At 53.4% G+C, this 15,363-nt stretch overlaps 1 protein-coding gene across 2 annotated transcripts in view; it reads left to right on the forward strand.

The window, feature by feature from the left end:
- Positions 1-15,363, forward strand: part of TMPRSS6 (transmembrane serine protease 6) — a 38,096-nt gene that overhangs the window by 14,627 nt on the left and 8,106 nt on the right. For both annotated transcript variants that reach the window (XM_019719657.3, XM_019719658.3), the window contains exons 7-10: positions 2,088-2,292; positions 4,904-5,040; positions 6,495-6,607; positions 6,904-7,013. In XM_019719657.3, coding sequence (XP_019575216.3) covers positions 2,088-2,292; positions 4,904-5,040; positions 6,495-6,607; positions 6,904-7,013 — 565 coding nt within the window. The remainder of the gene's footprint in view (positions 1-2,087; positions 2,293-4,903; positions 5,041-6,494; positions 6,608-6,903; positions 7,014-15,363) is intronic.

The following is a 15,363-nucleotide window of genomic DNA, read 5'->3' on the forward strand; positions in this document are numbered from 1 at the left end:
AAATACCTAGAAACAGCCAGGCACCTTTCCCCAGCTGCTGGCCAAGGCAGATATCACAGGCTCGGTCCCTTCCCCTTGCAGATGTCAGAGGTCTCTTCCTGGGGGAGGTCAGCTCCCCACTGGAGTCAGGATGACCAGGGGTCAGGAGGAGGCAGCTGAGCAACAAGCAGCAGTAGCAGAACAGAGCATGTTCACCGCCATTCCCTTCTGGGTCCACAGACCCAGCCAGAGAAGGAGGTGGGACAGGGATTATTGCGTCCGTTGGCAGAACTGAGTGGCTAAGTGACCGGCCCAGCATCACACAGCTGCTGAGAGATGGTGCTGAGGCTATACAGTGGAGTGTGGACTCCCCGCACACCAGGCTGCCTCCCTCATCTGAGCCTCACTCTCACATCCCTTCTGCTTCCTGGCAGAACACCCATCCTCCCTGCTTCCTTGTCTTATGATGAGATTTAGATGAGATATTCATGTTCCGTGGGAGAGATTTGTTTGTTCACTTCTGGTCCTTGGTTTTTAAATCCAACACATAGTAGGTGCCCAATAACTATGTTGAATGAGTGAATGAATGAATGAATGAATGAATGGTGTAGGTGGTATTGCTCTGTAAAGCTTATGGATTACATCTAGGAGAGGAGGCAAAGCCTCTGTGGTGTGGTTGCGGGTGGGTATGTTTGTGTGATAGAGGAGGTGTGAAGTAAAGGCAGCCAATGAGATTGGTACAGCTGAGCCTCAAGTGCGGCCAGCTGAAGGGTGACAACTCAGAGGACTTTCACTCCAGCTTCATCTTTTCATCTCTCCTACACCCACCTAAAGAAAAACAGCCATTACATACTGTGTTTCCCCCAAAATAAGACCTAGCCGGACAATCAGCTCTAATATGTCTTTTGGAGCAAAAATTAATATAAGATCAGTATTATATTATATTATACCCGGTCTTATATTATAGTAAAATATAATATTTTATATTCTAATGTCTGCTCCAAAAGACGCATTAGAGATGATTGTCTGACTAGGTCTTATTTTCAGGGAAACAGGGTATATTGAGCACCTATTGTGTGCAAGGCACTATGCTGAGCACTCAAACGTGCATCACCCCTAAGCTTTGTGACAACCTTGCAAGGGTGGGTTCATTGTCCCCATTCTACAGAGGAGAAAACCAAGGCCCAGAAAAGAGGAGGTGAACTGTCTGTCCCAGGTCTGTAAAATGGGGACAACAATAGAAACTATTTCGTGGAAGCATTAAATGAGACACTGAGTGTACAGCCTTTAGCTCAATTCCAGAATGTCTCAAACACTTGCTAAGTGCAATTGGTTTCATTCTCCTTGTATTATTAGCTAGAGCTCCCTTTTTCTACTTAGGGCTGTCCCCCGGTCCCGTGGGAATACATTCCCTTCTCTCTCCCTGAAATGAACCCTTCCCTCTGCTGCTGGTGTGGCTCAGCTGTCTCACTGGTCTCCAGCGTCCTCAGGGTTGCTCCCAGCAGCCAGAGGAGTGTGACCCAAGCCTGCCCCTGCCCCTGCCCCTGCCCCAGGCCTGCCTAACCTCACATGATTCCACAGTTCCCATGGCCACAGGAGAAGGCAGGTCCCCTCCTGGGTGTGACCTCAGCTCTGCCTCCCTTCTGCAGGTTGCCCTCCTGCCTCTATGTCCCCTGCCCGCCTTGGCCTCCAGTGCTTTGCTCACACTGTGACCCACCCCCCACCCCCACTGGCACTTCTCTGCCCCACAGACCAGGCTTGGAGCCTTCACATCTGAGCTATTACTGAGGGGCTTTGTATCTGTCCATACTGTTCTCAGCACTCCCAGGCAGCAGCTGGACTTTTCTCTGGCACTCGCTTGGCATGGAGAACTCAGTGAGTGCTAAGTGAACAAATGAATGAACCAATGAATGAATGCATGCATGAGGAGATGAGATGAAACGCACAAGAAAACAGACAGATGGGACATAGCACATCTGGGCTGACCCGCATCCAGCTGCTTTCCGCACCCCACCCCTGCCTGGGCGAGGACCTGGTGGGGCTGGCTCCCTTAGATCTATCCCCGCACCTAATAGAGATCAGGGGGCATGTCCCTCTCCCCCCTCCAGGCTGCTACCGTTACAGCTATGTGGGCCAGGGCCAGGTCCTCCAGCTGAAGGGGCCCGACTACCTGGCCTCCAGCTGCCTGTGGCACCTGCAGGGCCCAAAGGATCTCATGCTCAAACTCCGGCTCGAGTGGATGCTGGCTGACTGCCGGGACCGGCTGGCCATGTACGATGTGGCCGGGCCCCTGGAGAGGAGGCTCATCACCTCGTGAGTCCCTGGGAAAGTTGGGGGTGGAGGTGGGGGCTTTGGGAAAGAAATGGTGGTGTGGGGTCAAAGGTCACACTCAGCACTCTGAGACCAGGGGCTGTGTGAGGGGCCAGATGTCTGGGAGAGAGTGAGGTTAGCCCAGAGGGAACGGGGGAGGGAAAGCTGGAAATGACTGTGGACTACAGGCAGTTCTGTCTCTTCCCTGAGCCTCAGTTTCCCCGTTTGTAACAAAACAGCTGTATTAGATGACCCCTAAGGTCAGCTCTGGGAGGTGCATGACTTGTTAGAAGAATGCTTCAGAGTCAACTTCTAACCCTCACTCTGTTGCTTTCTAGCTGTGTGCCCTAAGGCGAGTCACTTTGCCTCTCACCACCTCAGTTTCCTCACCTATAAAATGGGTACACAATCATGCTTACCTTGCAGGGTTATTGTGAGGATTTAAATCAGGCCCCTCTGTGCCAAGATCCTCACACACAGCAATGCCATTTAGTTGAGGCTGGGTCACAAAGGGCATTGAGTTGCTGAGCAGAGCAATAGGGCTTTAGGGCAAGGGGTATGATGTGGAATGCAGAAGTGACCAGATCAGAGGGCAGGAATTAGGGCATGGGGAGACCATGCAGGCGTTAGAAATGGCCTTGGTCTCCAGGTCCACAGGGTAGGGAAGGGGTATTGGGCCTACCAGACTCTGTGGGGGGTGGAGGAAGATACTGGGGTCACCAGCCTGCTGCCCTCTCTGTTGTGCTTGGGCTGGGCCAGCTTCCAGGCAGGGGTGGGGATGGGGCCTTCATGTTCAGATCAAGGGCAATCCTCGAGAGTGAGCTGGGGGAAGCTTCTCCCCAGCCCCCTCCCCCAGGGCCTCTCTGGGTCTCCAGGTTCTGAGGCTGCATGCCCTTTGCACACACCCCTGCTGCCCTGTCATGTGGTGACCTTAACCTGGGTGTGTGTGGGCTGGGTTCCTGGAGGGCTCTGGGAAGTGCAGAGAAGCCAGACACTATCTGATTACCCGGCCAAGGAGGGTGGAGACACTTACGGGCTTCCCCTGGGGCTTCTCTGAGTGCCCTCCCACCCCCACCTCCCTGCTATTGGTGGGGGCCTGGCTGCTGGATCCCTACTCACTGTGGCCCCTGGCCAGGCAGCTCGCTCCACCTCGGACCCAAGGAGAAGGCCTCAAGTGACAGACAAGATTGCACCCCAGAGTGTGAGAGGGAGCTTTAGTGGCGGTGGGAAGACAGAGCAGACCCTTGCCCATCCCTAGCTAACCTCCTGGGCATGACCTGGGCCCTTTGGTTTGTTTCCATGTGTTCCTGGGAGACTGGAGACATTTTAGTTCCAACAAAGCTTTGCTGCCAAGTAAATAAAAGCAAAGAAACCCCCACCATTAAAAGCTGAAGCCCCCATTAAAGGGGACCTCCAGGTGCCTTTTAACCGTACTATATTATCTCCCACCTCCTGGGGAGATGGGCAGGTGAGGCTGAGGAGGGCGTGGTGTGGAGGGGGAGGTAAAAGCAGGAGGGACAAGGGACTGGGGAAGCAGTGCCATCTCCCTCCCTGGCAAGAGCCGAGGCCAGAGGCCACGGGAAACACCCCTTTCCAGGACACTTCAGCCCCAGGACCCTCCTAGGGAACTGCCTTGGGATTACTCACTCCACTCTGGTTTTTGAGGCTGTGTTTGGATTTCATGTATGCACTTACCAGGATGCCTGCCGTGCCCCCATCAGCTTCCACTCCCTCTGGTCAAGTCCATGGCCGATACATTGTAGGTCGGCAGTACCTCACTGCTGGATGGTGGCGTGCCCACTGTGGGAGCAGGGCTATTAGCTTCCCAGCAATTGGTCTACTCATTAGCAAGGGCTCGGAGGATTCTGTCAGAGACAAGGGGTTGTGTGATGGTTAGTGAGAGGTGAGGGGAAGCTGGGAGCACCCCTACCTGAGATGGGTAGACCAGGGACACCTCCTGGGAGGGGGCACCAGTTGCTGTCACAGGCAGTGCCCAGTGAACTTCTATCTCTGCTGTGAACCTGTAGTGGAGCCTCGGCATGGTTCTGACCCTCAGTTTCCCCACTTAGAAACCAAGCAGTTGACTTCGACAATCTCCTCAGAGCCTTTGCGGGGCTGACATTCCAGACCTCTAAGAGCTGAGAATTCAAAGATACTGTTATTTACTCTGTGCATCCCAGGCACCAAGCCCTGGGTAGAATCCTGGGGTGCCAGACCACACTCCTGCCTTTTGTCTGTCTCAGCCCAGAAAAAGCCCAGGAGTCAGTGTGTGTCCAGCCAGAGGGTATGGTCCCCACAGATGCCAGTCAGGTCTCCCTGTGGGCAAGGCTGGGCACTCAGAGGTCACGGGGATTCTGAGGGAGTAGAGGGGGTTCTATGGGACTGGAGTCAGCTGGCATAGTCGAATTGTAAGCTTTAGAAGTCTTGGCAACCTCCTGAGATGCTGGTTTGACCCTTACAAAGCCTCTAGGCAATCCCGTGGGCCAGAGAGGGTCAGAAATTTGTCTGTGAACACACAGCAGGCTGGCAGCACACCTGGATGTACAGATTTCCAGTCCATCCTCTTCTGTTCCTCCCAGATGCCCACCCTTGCCACCTTTCTCTGTCCCCCTAGGGTCTATGGCTGCAGCCGCCAGGAGCCCGTGGTGGAGGTCCTGGCCTCAGGCTCCGTCATGGCAGTGGTCTGGAAGAAGGGCCTGTACAGCTACTACGACCCCTTCGTGCTCTCTGTGCAGTCCGTGGCCTTCCAGGGTGAGGGGGTCGGGAGTCCCTGGGGAGGGGGAGAGCATCGTGGCAGAAACTGAGGGTGCTCCCCTTCAGGCATGCCCTTCACCTTCTTGGCTCTAGTTATGGTGGGATGGGGGAGAGGGAAGGTTCTAGAAGCGCCTCTACATTCCGTTTCCCCCGCCCCACCCCAACACACACACATTCTTCCTTCCTTTATTCTCAGTCCATTTCCCTCATCTTCTCCTTCGCTCTCCCACATTCCCCATCTCTCCACTCCCTGGCTTGTCTCTCCCTCAATTCTCACTCCTCTCTCTCCTTCATCTCTCTCCTGCCTTCTTTGGTTTTCTTTCCTGGGTTTATTGGTTTTCTTTCCTGAGTTTATTGTTTTCTCCCTCCTCTCATTCTCTTCCCGACCTGGCTCTGTGTCTCCTCTGTGGGCCCCTCCCCACCCCTTTTCCCTCTGTATTGACCCGAGGCTGAGCCTGGAGGGTGGGGTCTGTGGTCAGCAGGCCTGAGAACCTGGGATTCACCCCAGACAATCTTCTCAAACTGAACGTGAACCCACAGATCTCTGTGGAGATGGGTAGGGCGCTCAGGGGAGGCCAATTATACAGCATTTCATGGGAAAGGCTCTCCCCAGGGTGTCCACTGACCCTTCCCCGCCACCACTCTCCTCCAGCTCTGGAACCCCTCCACCACCCCCTCTCTCAGGAAGAGCACACACCTTCACACCCACTGGTTGTCCTCTGGCCTGCTTCCAGAGCTCTGGGTAGGGAGGGTTGTAAACAGGCTGCTATACCCCTTTCCACTCAGTTTCCTCTCCTTCTCCTGGTGTCAACCCCCAAGGTCTCCTGACAGTGGCCCAGGTCCACAGGTGAACCTGCTGGGGTACTGGCTGCCCTCTGGGGGTCCCTGGGGCTAAGAAAGTGACAGAGCTGGCTCAGTTTCATGGGAGTCTCTGACACAGCTCCAGGAGGAAGGGAACAAGAGGTTTTAGGGAACTTGACTCCATGGGGAGGTGGCAGGGCAGCTGGGGACAGCTCCAAATCACTCGCCCTCTCACTTTGTGATTTTAGCTAAGTCACTCCGCTTCTCTGAACCTCATCTTTGAAAAGGGGACTGATTCTCCCTCCCCAACCCCCATAACTAAGGTTGTCACAGTAGTGAAAACACCCAGTAAATGGTCCAGTGCTCTACAGCAAGTGTTAATAGCTAATATTTATTGAGCACTTACTACATGTCAGGCTGTTTGAGTTTAAGCTGCTGTTTAATCTGCTCAACTTCCTATGAGGTATGTAATATTATTGTCCCCATTTTACAGATCAGGTAGCTGAGGCCCAAGGTCACACAGTCACACTCAACCACTAGACTTTACTGCTTAGTAAAGGGTTGGTGGGGTTACACTGCCTCCCTGCTGCTGAGAGGTGCAGTGGGGCGGGGCTGAGGGACCCTATGTAACGGCTGTTCTCTGGGCCCAGCCTGCGAGGTGAACCTGACCCTGGAGAGCCAGCTGGAGCCACAGGGCGTCCTCAGCACACCGTACTTCCCCAGCTACTACTCACCCAGCACCCACTGCTCCTGGCACTTCACGGTGAGCCCTGCACCCTACCCGCCTACCTGCTCTCAGCCCAGAGCACCTCTGGGGACCCTGGCTGGGAGGGGTGCACTGGCCTGCCTCTGCTGAAGCACCCACAAGCTTAGCCTTGCTTCAGATCCCTCCAGGAGGGGGAAGGTGGGTGTGGCCACAGCAATGCCTGTTTGTCGAGTGACTGACAAACTTCAGCCCTGTGTTGGCAGACCTCTTTCTCCCTTTGTTATCCTGGGAGGTGGGGTCAGCAGACCAGCCACAGCCCACGGGCTACCTGGTGACCAGCTCCTCTGTCACAGGTGCCCTCCCTAGACTATGGTTTGGCCCTCTGGTTTGACGCCTACGCACTGCGGAGGCAGAAATACGACCTGCCGTGCACCCAGGGCCAGTGGATGATCCAGAACCGGAGGTACCCACCCTGGAACCCCTTCCTCTCCCCGCAGGTACTCCCCCTGGAAGTCCAAGTCCTGGACCTCAGAGGAGCAGCACAGGAGGAGGGCAGAGGCAGAGCTGCTCAGGCCTGTGGCCCCGCCCTTTGATCTTGTCCCTGTCACCCTCCCATCCTGGCCCCAGCCTCCTTTCCTGCTCCCCATGGGCTCACACTTTTGTCATCAGACACTTTGGATGTTGATTCTAGTTAGAGTGAAATGGTTTCATTTCCTTGGGTGCTGTCATCCCATCTGGTTCCTAATTCTTAAATGAGGTGGTGCGGGAGCCACAGGACCCGGCAGTGCCTTTCCCTAAACCACCCAAGTAGAACTGGAGGCCCCGCTTCCTTTATCCCGCTCTCTGCTCTTGGTCAAAATCAGGTGGCCTCCTGGCTGGAAAACTGCACAGCCAGGGCCAATGATGCTTCTGTTACCCGAATGCTTTTCTTGCCCTTAACCCGACCGGTGACGTTTCTGAGGAAGAAGTGAGTCCCTTGGGGAGATGGGCAGAACACAGTGGGGCCGTGGCTGCAGTTTGATCAGTAGGTCAATGCCCACTGGGGCGGGCAACCTGGGGCTGCTGGGGGTCCCAACAACTGCAAAGGAGTGGGCTGGGCAGGGAGGCAGGGTGATGGAGATGGTGCAGATATGCTGTCCTTTGCCTGGGGAGAGGATACTTGCAAAGGGGGGCAGTGCTCCATGTCTAAGTGCTGAGCAGGAACTCCGGTAGAGAAAGAGAGAAGATGGCGGAGATTCAGGCACAGACAATAACGGTTGGAGGGGAAGGCCGGGAGGGGAGGGGCTGGCATGGAGGAAGAGCCCCCTAAGCCTCCACTGTTGGGGGCAGCAGCTTGGGGAGAGAAAAGGGATCTCGAAGTAGCCTTGCCAAGCCAGGGAGACCCCACCCCACGTGGGGTCCAAGGATGGTGAAGAGAAGATTCTATATCTAATAACAGATTAGGTCTCTGCCCTCCCTTCCAATGCTGGGGTCTAAGAGGCTGGGATTCTAATATGCAAGGTCTGACTTCTTGGCTTCACAGATTTGAGTATCCAAGATTCCAGTAAACTAGAGCTGGAAAGTTCTAGAACTCTGGAATGTTTGGATTCTGGAGTTGGTGTTCACATTCACTGACACTTATAGGTTGATCCTATTCAAAAGCATCAGCCAGACCAAGGTGACAGGGATTAACATGCTCATTGACCCATCACCATCCTTTCTAGGCCTTTTGCAATGTATCAGGGACTGTGATTAAAACAAAAAAGAAGAAATGCCAATGGCCCGTCATGCTATTGCAGGGTGTGGTCGGGTGGTGACACCAGATGCTGGCCCTGTGCTGTTTGGGGAGCAGACGTCATTTTGTCCCACCAGCCCCAGCACGCTTGTGGGTGGCATTTTGGGCATGTCTGCCTTGATCCTTTATGGAGTTCCCTTCGGGATCCCTCTCCCCCTGCCTGGGGCCTGACCAGACTGAGGAAAGTTGGGCTCAGCTTCAGGAGCCCCCCCAGGGACCCTGAGAGTGGCCCATGGGTCACAGCTCTTTGAATGATGACTGTGTTTTCCTACCATCCTCTCCACCGCAGAGCTGAATCTGATGTCTGCGAGAGGGGCTAGGAAGGAGTGAGAAGGGCCGTGGGTCTGCTGTTCCTGCCCTTACCCCCGGCCCCCCACCCCACGCATGGCTCTTCCACCAGCCAGGAGCCGGGCCCTGGCACCAGGCGCACGCACAGCGGCACCCAGCCTGGTGCTCAGCACTGACATTCACTTCATGGGCCCAATGGCCTGTGACATCCACAGTGTCATTATTCCATTTCCCAGAGAAGGGGCCTGAGGCTCCATGGGATTAGGGGTGTCTGATGGGTCCACAGTCAGGGCCTCTCTCATGCCCGCCGCCAGGAACAGTAGGACACATGACGGCCCACGCTATGCTCCCCATGGAGAGCCTTCTTCTTCCCTCCCCCATGCAGCCAGGAGGGGTCAGGCTAGGGGACAGGAACTGGGTGCTAGGGACTTCTCGAGGACCACAGATGGGGACAGTCTTAATCCAAAGGAATGATACTGCGATGGTGGAATTTCAGGCACTGTGACAGATTCTAATGATGTTGGCGGGTGGGTGGGGGGGAGTTACCCCTCCCAATGTCTCAAAGCATCACTGAGCTATAGAAAATGCGAGCTGAACTGGCCCTCGAGCCTAACCCTCACCCATTGTACAGGTGGGGAAACTGAGGCCTAGAGAGGATTAAGAACTTGGCCTCTTGTCCTTGTCTTTTTGCCTTGAAATGGCAGCCAGGTGGTGGGTGGGTAGGGGAGGGTAAGGCCTGGTGGGTCCAGCACCCCCACCCCTCTCCTCTCTTCCCACGCCTCCTCCAGCCTCATAGGGGTGAAGACTTGCCAGGGGAGTCTGGCCATCTGGCTTCTGCGTATAACTTTGAGGACACCATCTTCCTCATCTGTAAAATAAGGGGGCTAGGCCAGCCCAAGTTCCCAACTTTTAATTATTTGCCCATCAGAGAAATGTCACCCTATATATTGTGTTTATTAGTTCCTAGTGAAATGTCATGGTGGAAAGAGCTTAGGTGTGGAAACCAGACAGAACAGTGTTCAAATCCTGGCTCCTCTTCTTCCCACTTGGCAAGGACTCACCTCTCCCAGCCTCAGGTACCTCATCTGGAAAATGGGCATGAAATAGACCCAGGGAAGACTAAATGAGATAATGGATGGAGGACACTGGCTTCCGCAGGCCTGGAGAAAGTGCAGCTCCAGAAGGCAGCAACTATGAATGAATCACTGGCTCTCGATACTTGGTGCCAGGCCGGCACCAAGCTAAGGGGTTTGAGGTGCCATTTCCTTCATCCTCAACAAGCTAGTGAGGAAGCAGGCCCCCGTACTGCCTTCATGGACCACTGAGGAACCTGAGGCACAGAGAGGAGGCGTCATTTGCAGAAAGTCACCCAACGCGTAACTGGAGGAGCCAGAGTTGAGTAAGGCAGTGTGAGTGTAATACGTGTGCCTGCGTGCATGCATCCTTGCACGTATGTGTGCACACGTAAGTGCTCACACTTGTGCAGATTAAGAACCTCTGAGCAGCTGTGCCAGCTCTTCACTCTCTTGGCCAAGGCATTCCCGACCAATCTATTGGCACCCAGGTTAGAGGACTGACAGTTTCTGTGTCTCTCATCAGTTCAGAGCCCAGTCTGGAAAGTCCCATTTCTATCTCCTGAATCTTTTGTTAAGTGTCCAGGGTCTCCAGGTGGAGACTCATGTCCCTCTGCCCCCGGCTCCTGCCCGAGTCTGAGTGTGCCGGGGAAGGCAGAGGCGTACCTCCAAACTAGAAGCGCTGGACGGACTGTTTCCTCTAGTTATGATCTTTTTTGATAGTGATCATCCTATGTAGATGCCGGGAAATTCTTTGAATGAGCATTTGTTGGAAAATCTGCTTGTGTGGGTGGCAAAGACATGAGAGACCTGGGGAAGGGTGTAAATTTCCAGGCACAGGGTTTGTACGGAAGGAGAATCACAGTCTCTGGGCCCAGAGTGACAAGGAGCAACAGAGGGTGGGTCAGGGACAGGGTGTCTTACCCCTTAGGTGCCAGCGTAGTGAGGAGAAAAGGCTGGTCTGGGCTCCCTTCACTGGCTGGGCATTCTTGGGCACGCCGCCTCACTCCTCTGAGCCCTTGCTGCCTCCCCCACCTCCCTGCTTTCTACCTCGCTTCTCCCGCTGCCCACCTGACCCTGGCTAAGGCCTTATGCCCTTTGAGTGCCAGGAGGCAGGGGAGGGACTTGGCCTTGTGAGATTCAGCACCAGCTGCTTGGTTTCGCAGAACCCACTCTGGCTGGGCGTCACCGCAGCAAGGCTTCCCCCTTTCTGGGAACCTGCCTCTCGCCAGCTTCCTCTCCTGTGATGTCACGTTTCTTGTGATCTACCCAACCATTTCCACCTACTTCTCGCCAATGGGGACAGGCAGAACCACTGGCTTTTTCGGCCTGCTTGAGCCCCCGTTGGCCTGGCCTGGCCCAGCTGCGGGGAGGCCCTTCTGCTCCCCTGAGCCACGGGGTGGTCAGTGCTGCCCACAACTACCAAGGCTCACTAGGCATTGCTGAGTGTCTGACCCTATGCTGGGTGCTGGAAACGAGGAAGGCAGAGCTCCAGCTGCTGCCCTAGATACACTCACAGCCTGATAACGTCAGCAGCTTGCTTTCAAAGAAGTCATTTTCTCATATATTCCTTAAAACGTCCTACAAGGGAGGTACTATCACCCCCATTTTACAGATGTGCAAACCGAAGTTTACTAAGGTTGAGCCACATGCCCAGGATCACACAGCTGCTTCATGTGGCAAAGCTGGGCCTCAAGTGCAGCTCTGCAGCTCCAGGTCCAGCTTCTGGCCACCATGTCAGATGCTTCTGTCCTCCCTTCTTTAGTGTTTGCCTTCTCTGACCCTTCTTCCCATTTAAACTGTCCTTAGGGAAGGGAATGCATGCATGCGTGCATGAATCCATCCATCCATCTGCTGGCCTTCCTTCCTTCCTTTCATCCACCACCTTTGCATGCATCCGTCCATCATCCATCCACCTGTGCTTCCATCCATCCATCCATCCATCCATCCATCCATCCATCCATCCATCCATACTTTCTTCCTTCTATCCATCCATCCATCCATCCACCCACTCTTCCTTTCTTCCATCTGCCCATCCGTCCATCCACCCACCGACCCTTCTTCTATCCATCCGCCCAGCCAGCCACCCATCCAGTCTCTCTTGAATTCTTCCCTGTGTGGTGCTGCTTATATGCAAGGTTGACAGGTCCATCTGAGGCAAGCAGGAAAAATCTCTAAATCTAGAGAGGTGAGAAAGCAAGGCAGACCACAGTGCAAAAATGTGCCTTCAGCACTTGGTAGATGAGGTGAGGTGGGCTCCACCGCCTTCAGACTTCTGGTGCTTCTTGGAGAGGGCTTGGGGGGGAGGGGAGGTGGCATTTGGTGGGTGGGGAGGAGGGGGAGAACCAGAGGATGTGTACCCCCTCCCAGAGGCTCTGCAGCAGGAACAGGAACACAGATGTACAAAGCAGCCAGGCTTGTGTGTAGGTCCATGAGGCAAGCTGCTTGGGAGACAGTGGGACAGGTAGAGACCTGGTTTAGCAGGGCCACGTGTGCCTTGCCTAACTCAGGTGGCCTCAAATACCAGCCAATGTTTCGGGGGCTTATTTTTCAGGAGAAGCAAGAATCTAAATTATTATGTGAAATTAGCTGGCCACTAAACTTGAAAAATGTTTAACACTTCATGGACTAAACAGATCATCTTTCAGTTGAGTCACAACATGCGTCACTAGATTGCAGCTTCCGCCTTGAATTCTTGTCTGGCTCCTACTAACCAAGGAACATGCCCCAGAAATTCTGCTACCCCGCCCCTGGCCCAAGCCTCCAAGGTGAGAACCAAATGCTGCCCAGACTGGGCAGGTTCCTGGGGTACTGGACTGAGCCATAGGCTGATTCTGGAATTTTCTCTCGGACACCAGTACCGAAGACATCCTGTCCTCGTTAGGCGCTGGTGCCTTTCAGCCCCTGGCCAAGGCTTTGGGTAACCATGTAGGTCTCAAATTCTTCTAGATTGAAATGTTGTACTCCCCTCCAACCGGCTCTGGTTCCTTCCCGTTTTTTTTACAATTTTCAGGGGCTGTGTGGAGATTGCACCCCATGTCCTGGAACTTTAAGATGTTTAGAGATGCACTTGGCTCTTCATTTCCCCCTGCCAGTATTTCCCAGCCCCTAGCTGCCCCCAATGCAGTTCTCTGGGGATAATAATCCATGATAACATTTGTTTATTCGCTTTAAAACCAAACAAATGACAAAACCCCCTTGTTTCCTCAGTTTTAAAAGGACCAGGCTTGCTCAGGGATGCCCCCTGGTGGTGTCTCTGGCAGCCTGGGCTGTGGGAGTTGGTGTAGAGCAGTGGTTCTCAAAATTTTCCACCTCAGGACTCCTTGACATTTTGTAAAATTATTGATCACCCAAAAGAGTTTTTTTTTTTTTTTTTTTTTTTTAAGATTTTATTGGGGGAGGAGAACAGGACTTTATTGGGGAACAGTGTGTACTTCCAGGCCTTTTGTCCAAGTCAAGTTGCTGTCCCTTCAATCTCAGTTGTGGAGGGTGCTGTTCAGCTTCAAGTTGTCCTTTCAGTCTTAGTTGTGGAGGGTGCAGCGCAGCTCCAGGTCCAGTTGCCGTTTCTAGTTGCAGGGGGCACAGCCCACCATCCCTTGTGGGAGTCGAGGAATCAAACTGGCAACCTTGTGATTGAGAGGACGCGCTCCAACCAACTGAGCCATCCAGGAGCTCAGCGGCAGCTCAGCTCAAGGTGCCGTGTTCAATCTTAGTTGCAGGGGGCAGAGCCCACCATCCCTTGTGGGACTCGAGGAGTTGAACTGGCAACCTTGTGGTTGAGAGCCCACTGGCCCATGTGGGAATCGAACCAGCAGCCTTCAGAGTTAGGAACATGGAGCTCTAACCACCTGAGCCACCGGGCCGGCCCCCAAAAGAGTTTTTATATAGGTTATATAATCTATATTTAAGTATTAGAAATGAAAGCTGAGAAAACTTAAAAATATTTATCAATGCGTTTAAAATAATAAGCCCATAACGTTTTAACATAAATAACACATTTTATTTAAAAATTGTATTTTCCAAAATCAAAAACATGTAGTGAGAAAAATGTTATAATTTAAAATTTTTTGCAACTTTCTTTAATAGCTGGATTAATAGACCATAACTGGATACCCACATTTGCTTCTGCATTCATTTGGTTACCGTATCATGCATCATGTAGCTTCTGGAAAATTCCACTGTATCCTTGTGAGAGAGTGAGAGGTAAAAAGGCAAATGATAGCTGAGTATTACTATGAGCATAATTTTTACTTTAGCTCCCCAGGGATCCCCGGACTGCACTTTGAGAACTATTTGTTGGTATGGGGACAAGAATATGGTCACTGCAGCCAGACAGAATACGGAGGCTATTTAGGCCAGGTTTGTGGGGGGACGTGGGGAACATGAGGGCTCAGCCCCCCTGAAGCTCATGTTGCAGTGAGAGTCAAGGTTGCCCACCTCCCCCCTGAGCAGGCACCCGGGGTGGGTCTTCCTGGACCCTCAGCAGACTGGATTCTGGCCCTGGGTGGACTTGCTTCAAGAACCTCAAAATCCTTGAACAATGAAGCCTTTCCAAGCTGTTGCCAATGAAGGAGGGTCGGCTGAGAAGGTCCAACTGTGCCCAGCCCCCAGCCCCACACTTTGAGGTGTTGACATAGCCCCAAAGCTCATCCTCAGTTTTCACTGATTAACTCACTGATTAATTAATGGAACTAAGTGCTTAACATGTTTTAAAATTTCCGAGGAACTACCTGGCCCCTGGCAATCAGGCGACCTGCTCTGTGGGATATTCCCAGCATAGAGCATTCCCACCTGCTCTCTTCACTTCCTCCAACCTTATCTGCTGGGCATTTTTGCCTCTCTCTCTGGAGATCTTTCGAACCATATTCTGTAAAGACGTTCATGTTTGCTCTATGAGTGTACACCCTTCCCTGTGGGGGCAATCTGTGAGCCTGGGGGGCTGACCCATTTGTTCTGTGAGAGTGTCCCACCTGGGAGGGCAGGGAACCCCATATTGCTCTTTGTGGAGGATCCTGCAGCTCTGGGGTTGTGGCTGCGCCTGCTCCATGAAAGCTTGCCCATTTGCTCTGTGAGGCAAGATCCACCCAGACTCATGTGGGACGAGTGCCCTGTGCCCCCCACCCTGGCGATGGGAGGATGCCTACCTGTTTTCTGGGGAGAATTCTGTCTCTCTGCCGAGGTCTTCCCACCTACTCTGTGGGAACAAAAGCATCTTCTTGGGAGGGAGGGGGTCCAGCAAGGATTTAGGGGTGTTACCAAGGCTGGGGGATGGTCTCACCACGTGTGGCCATGCTTGGAGAGAGAGCTGCCCATCAGTACTACGCGACAGGTCCTGGAGCAGAACTGATGTCCCCTTCATGCCCACAGGTCATAGGGAGACCACCAGGGCTGTGGAGGTGTCTTGGTGGGAGGGACTGAGTGGGGGCACTGCTGCCTTCTCACTGGGCACAAAGGACGTCCTCGCCTGTCTACAGAGAGCAGACAAGTCAAGTCTTCTGCCTCTGCTGATACATGGAAGCCTTTTTCTTAGATCTCAGGTCAACAGAAATCAAATTTCCCTTATTTTATAGTGGAGGAAAGTAGGGTCAGAGAAGGACACTGACTTGCTAGGTGACGGGACTAGAATCCAGACTGAATTTTATCCTTCAGGCAGTGGGGAGCCATTGAACATTTGTCAG

The sequence above is a fragment of the Rhinolophus sinicus genome, chromosome 1 (genome assembly GCF_057876585.1).
Source record: "Rhinolophus sinicus isolate RSI-liver-muscle chromosome 1, RSI-T2T, whole genome shotgun sequence".
Lineage (NCBI taxonomy): Eukaryota > Metazoa > Chordata > Mammalia > Chiroptera > Rhinolophidae > Rhinolophus > Rhinolophus sinicus.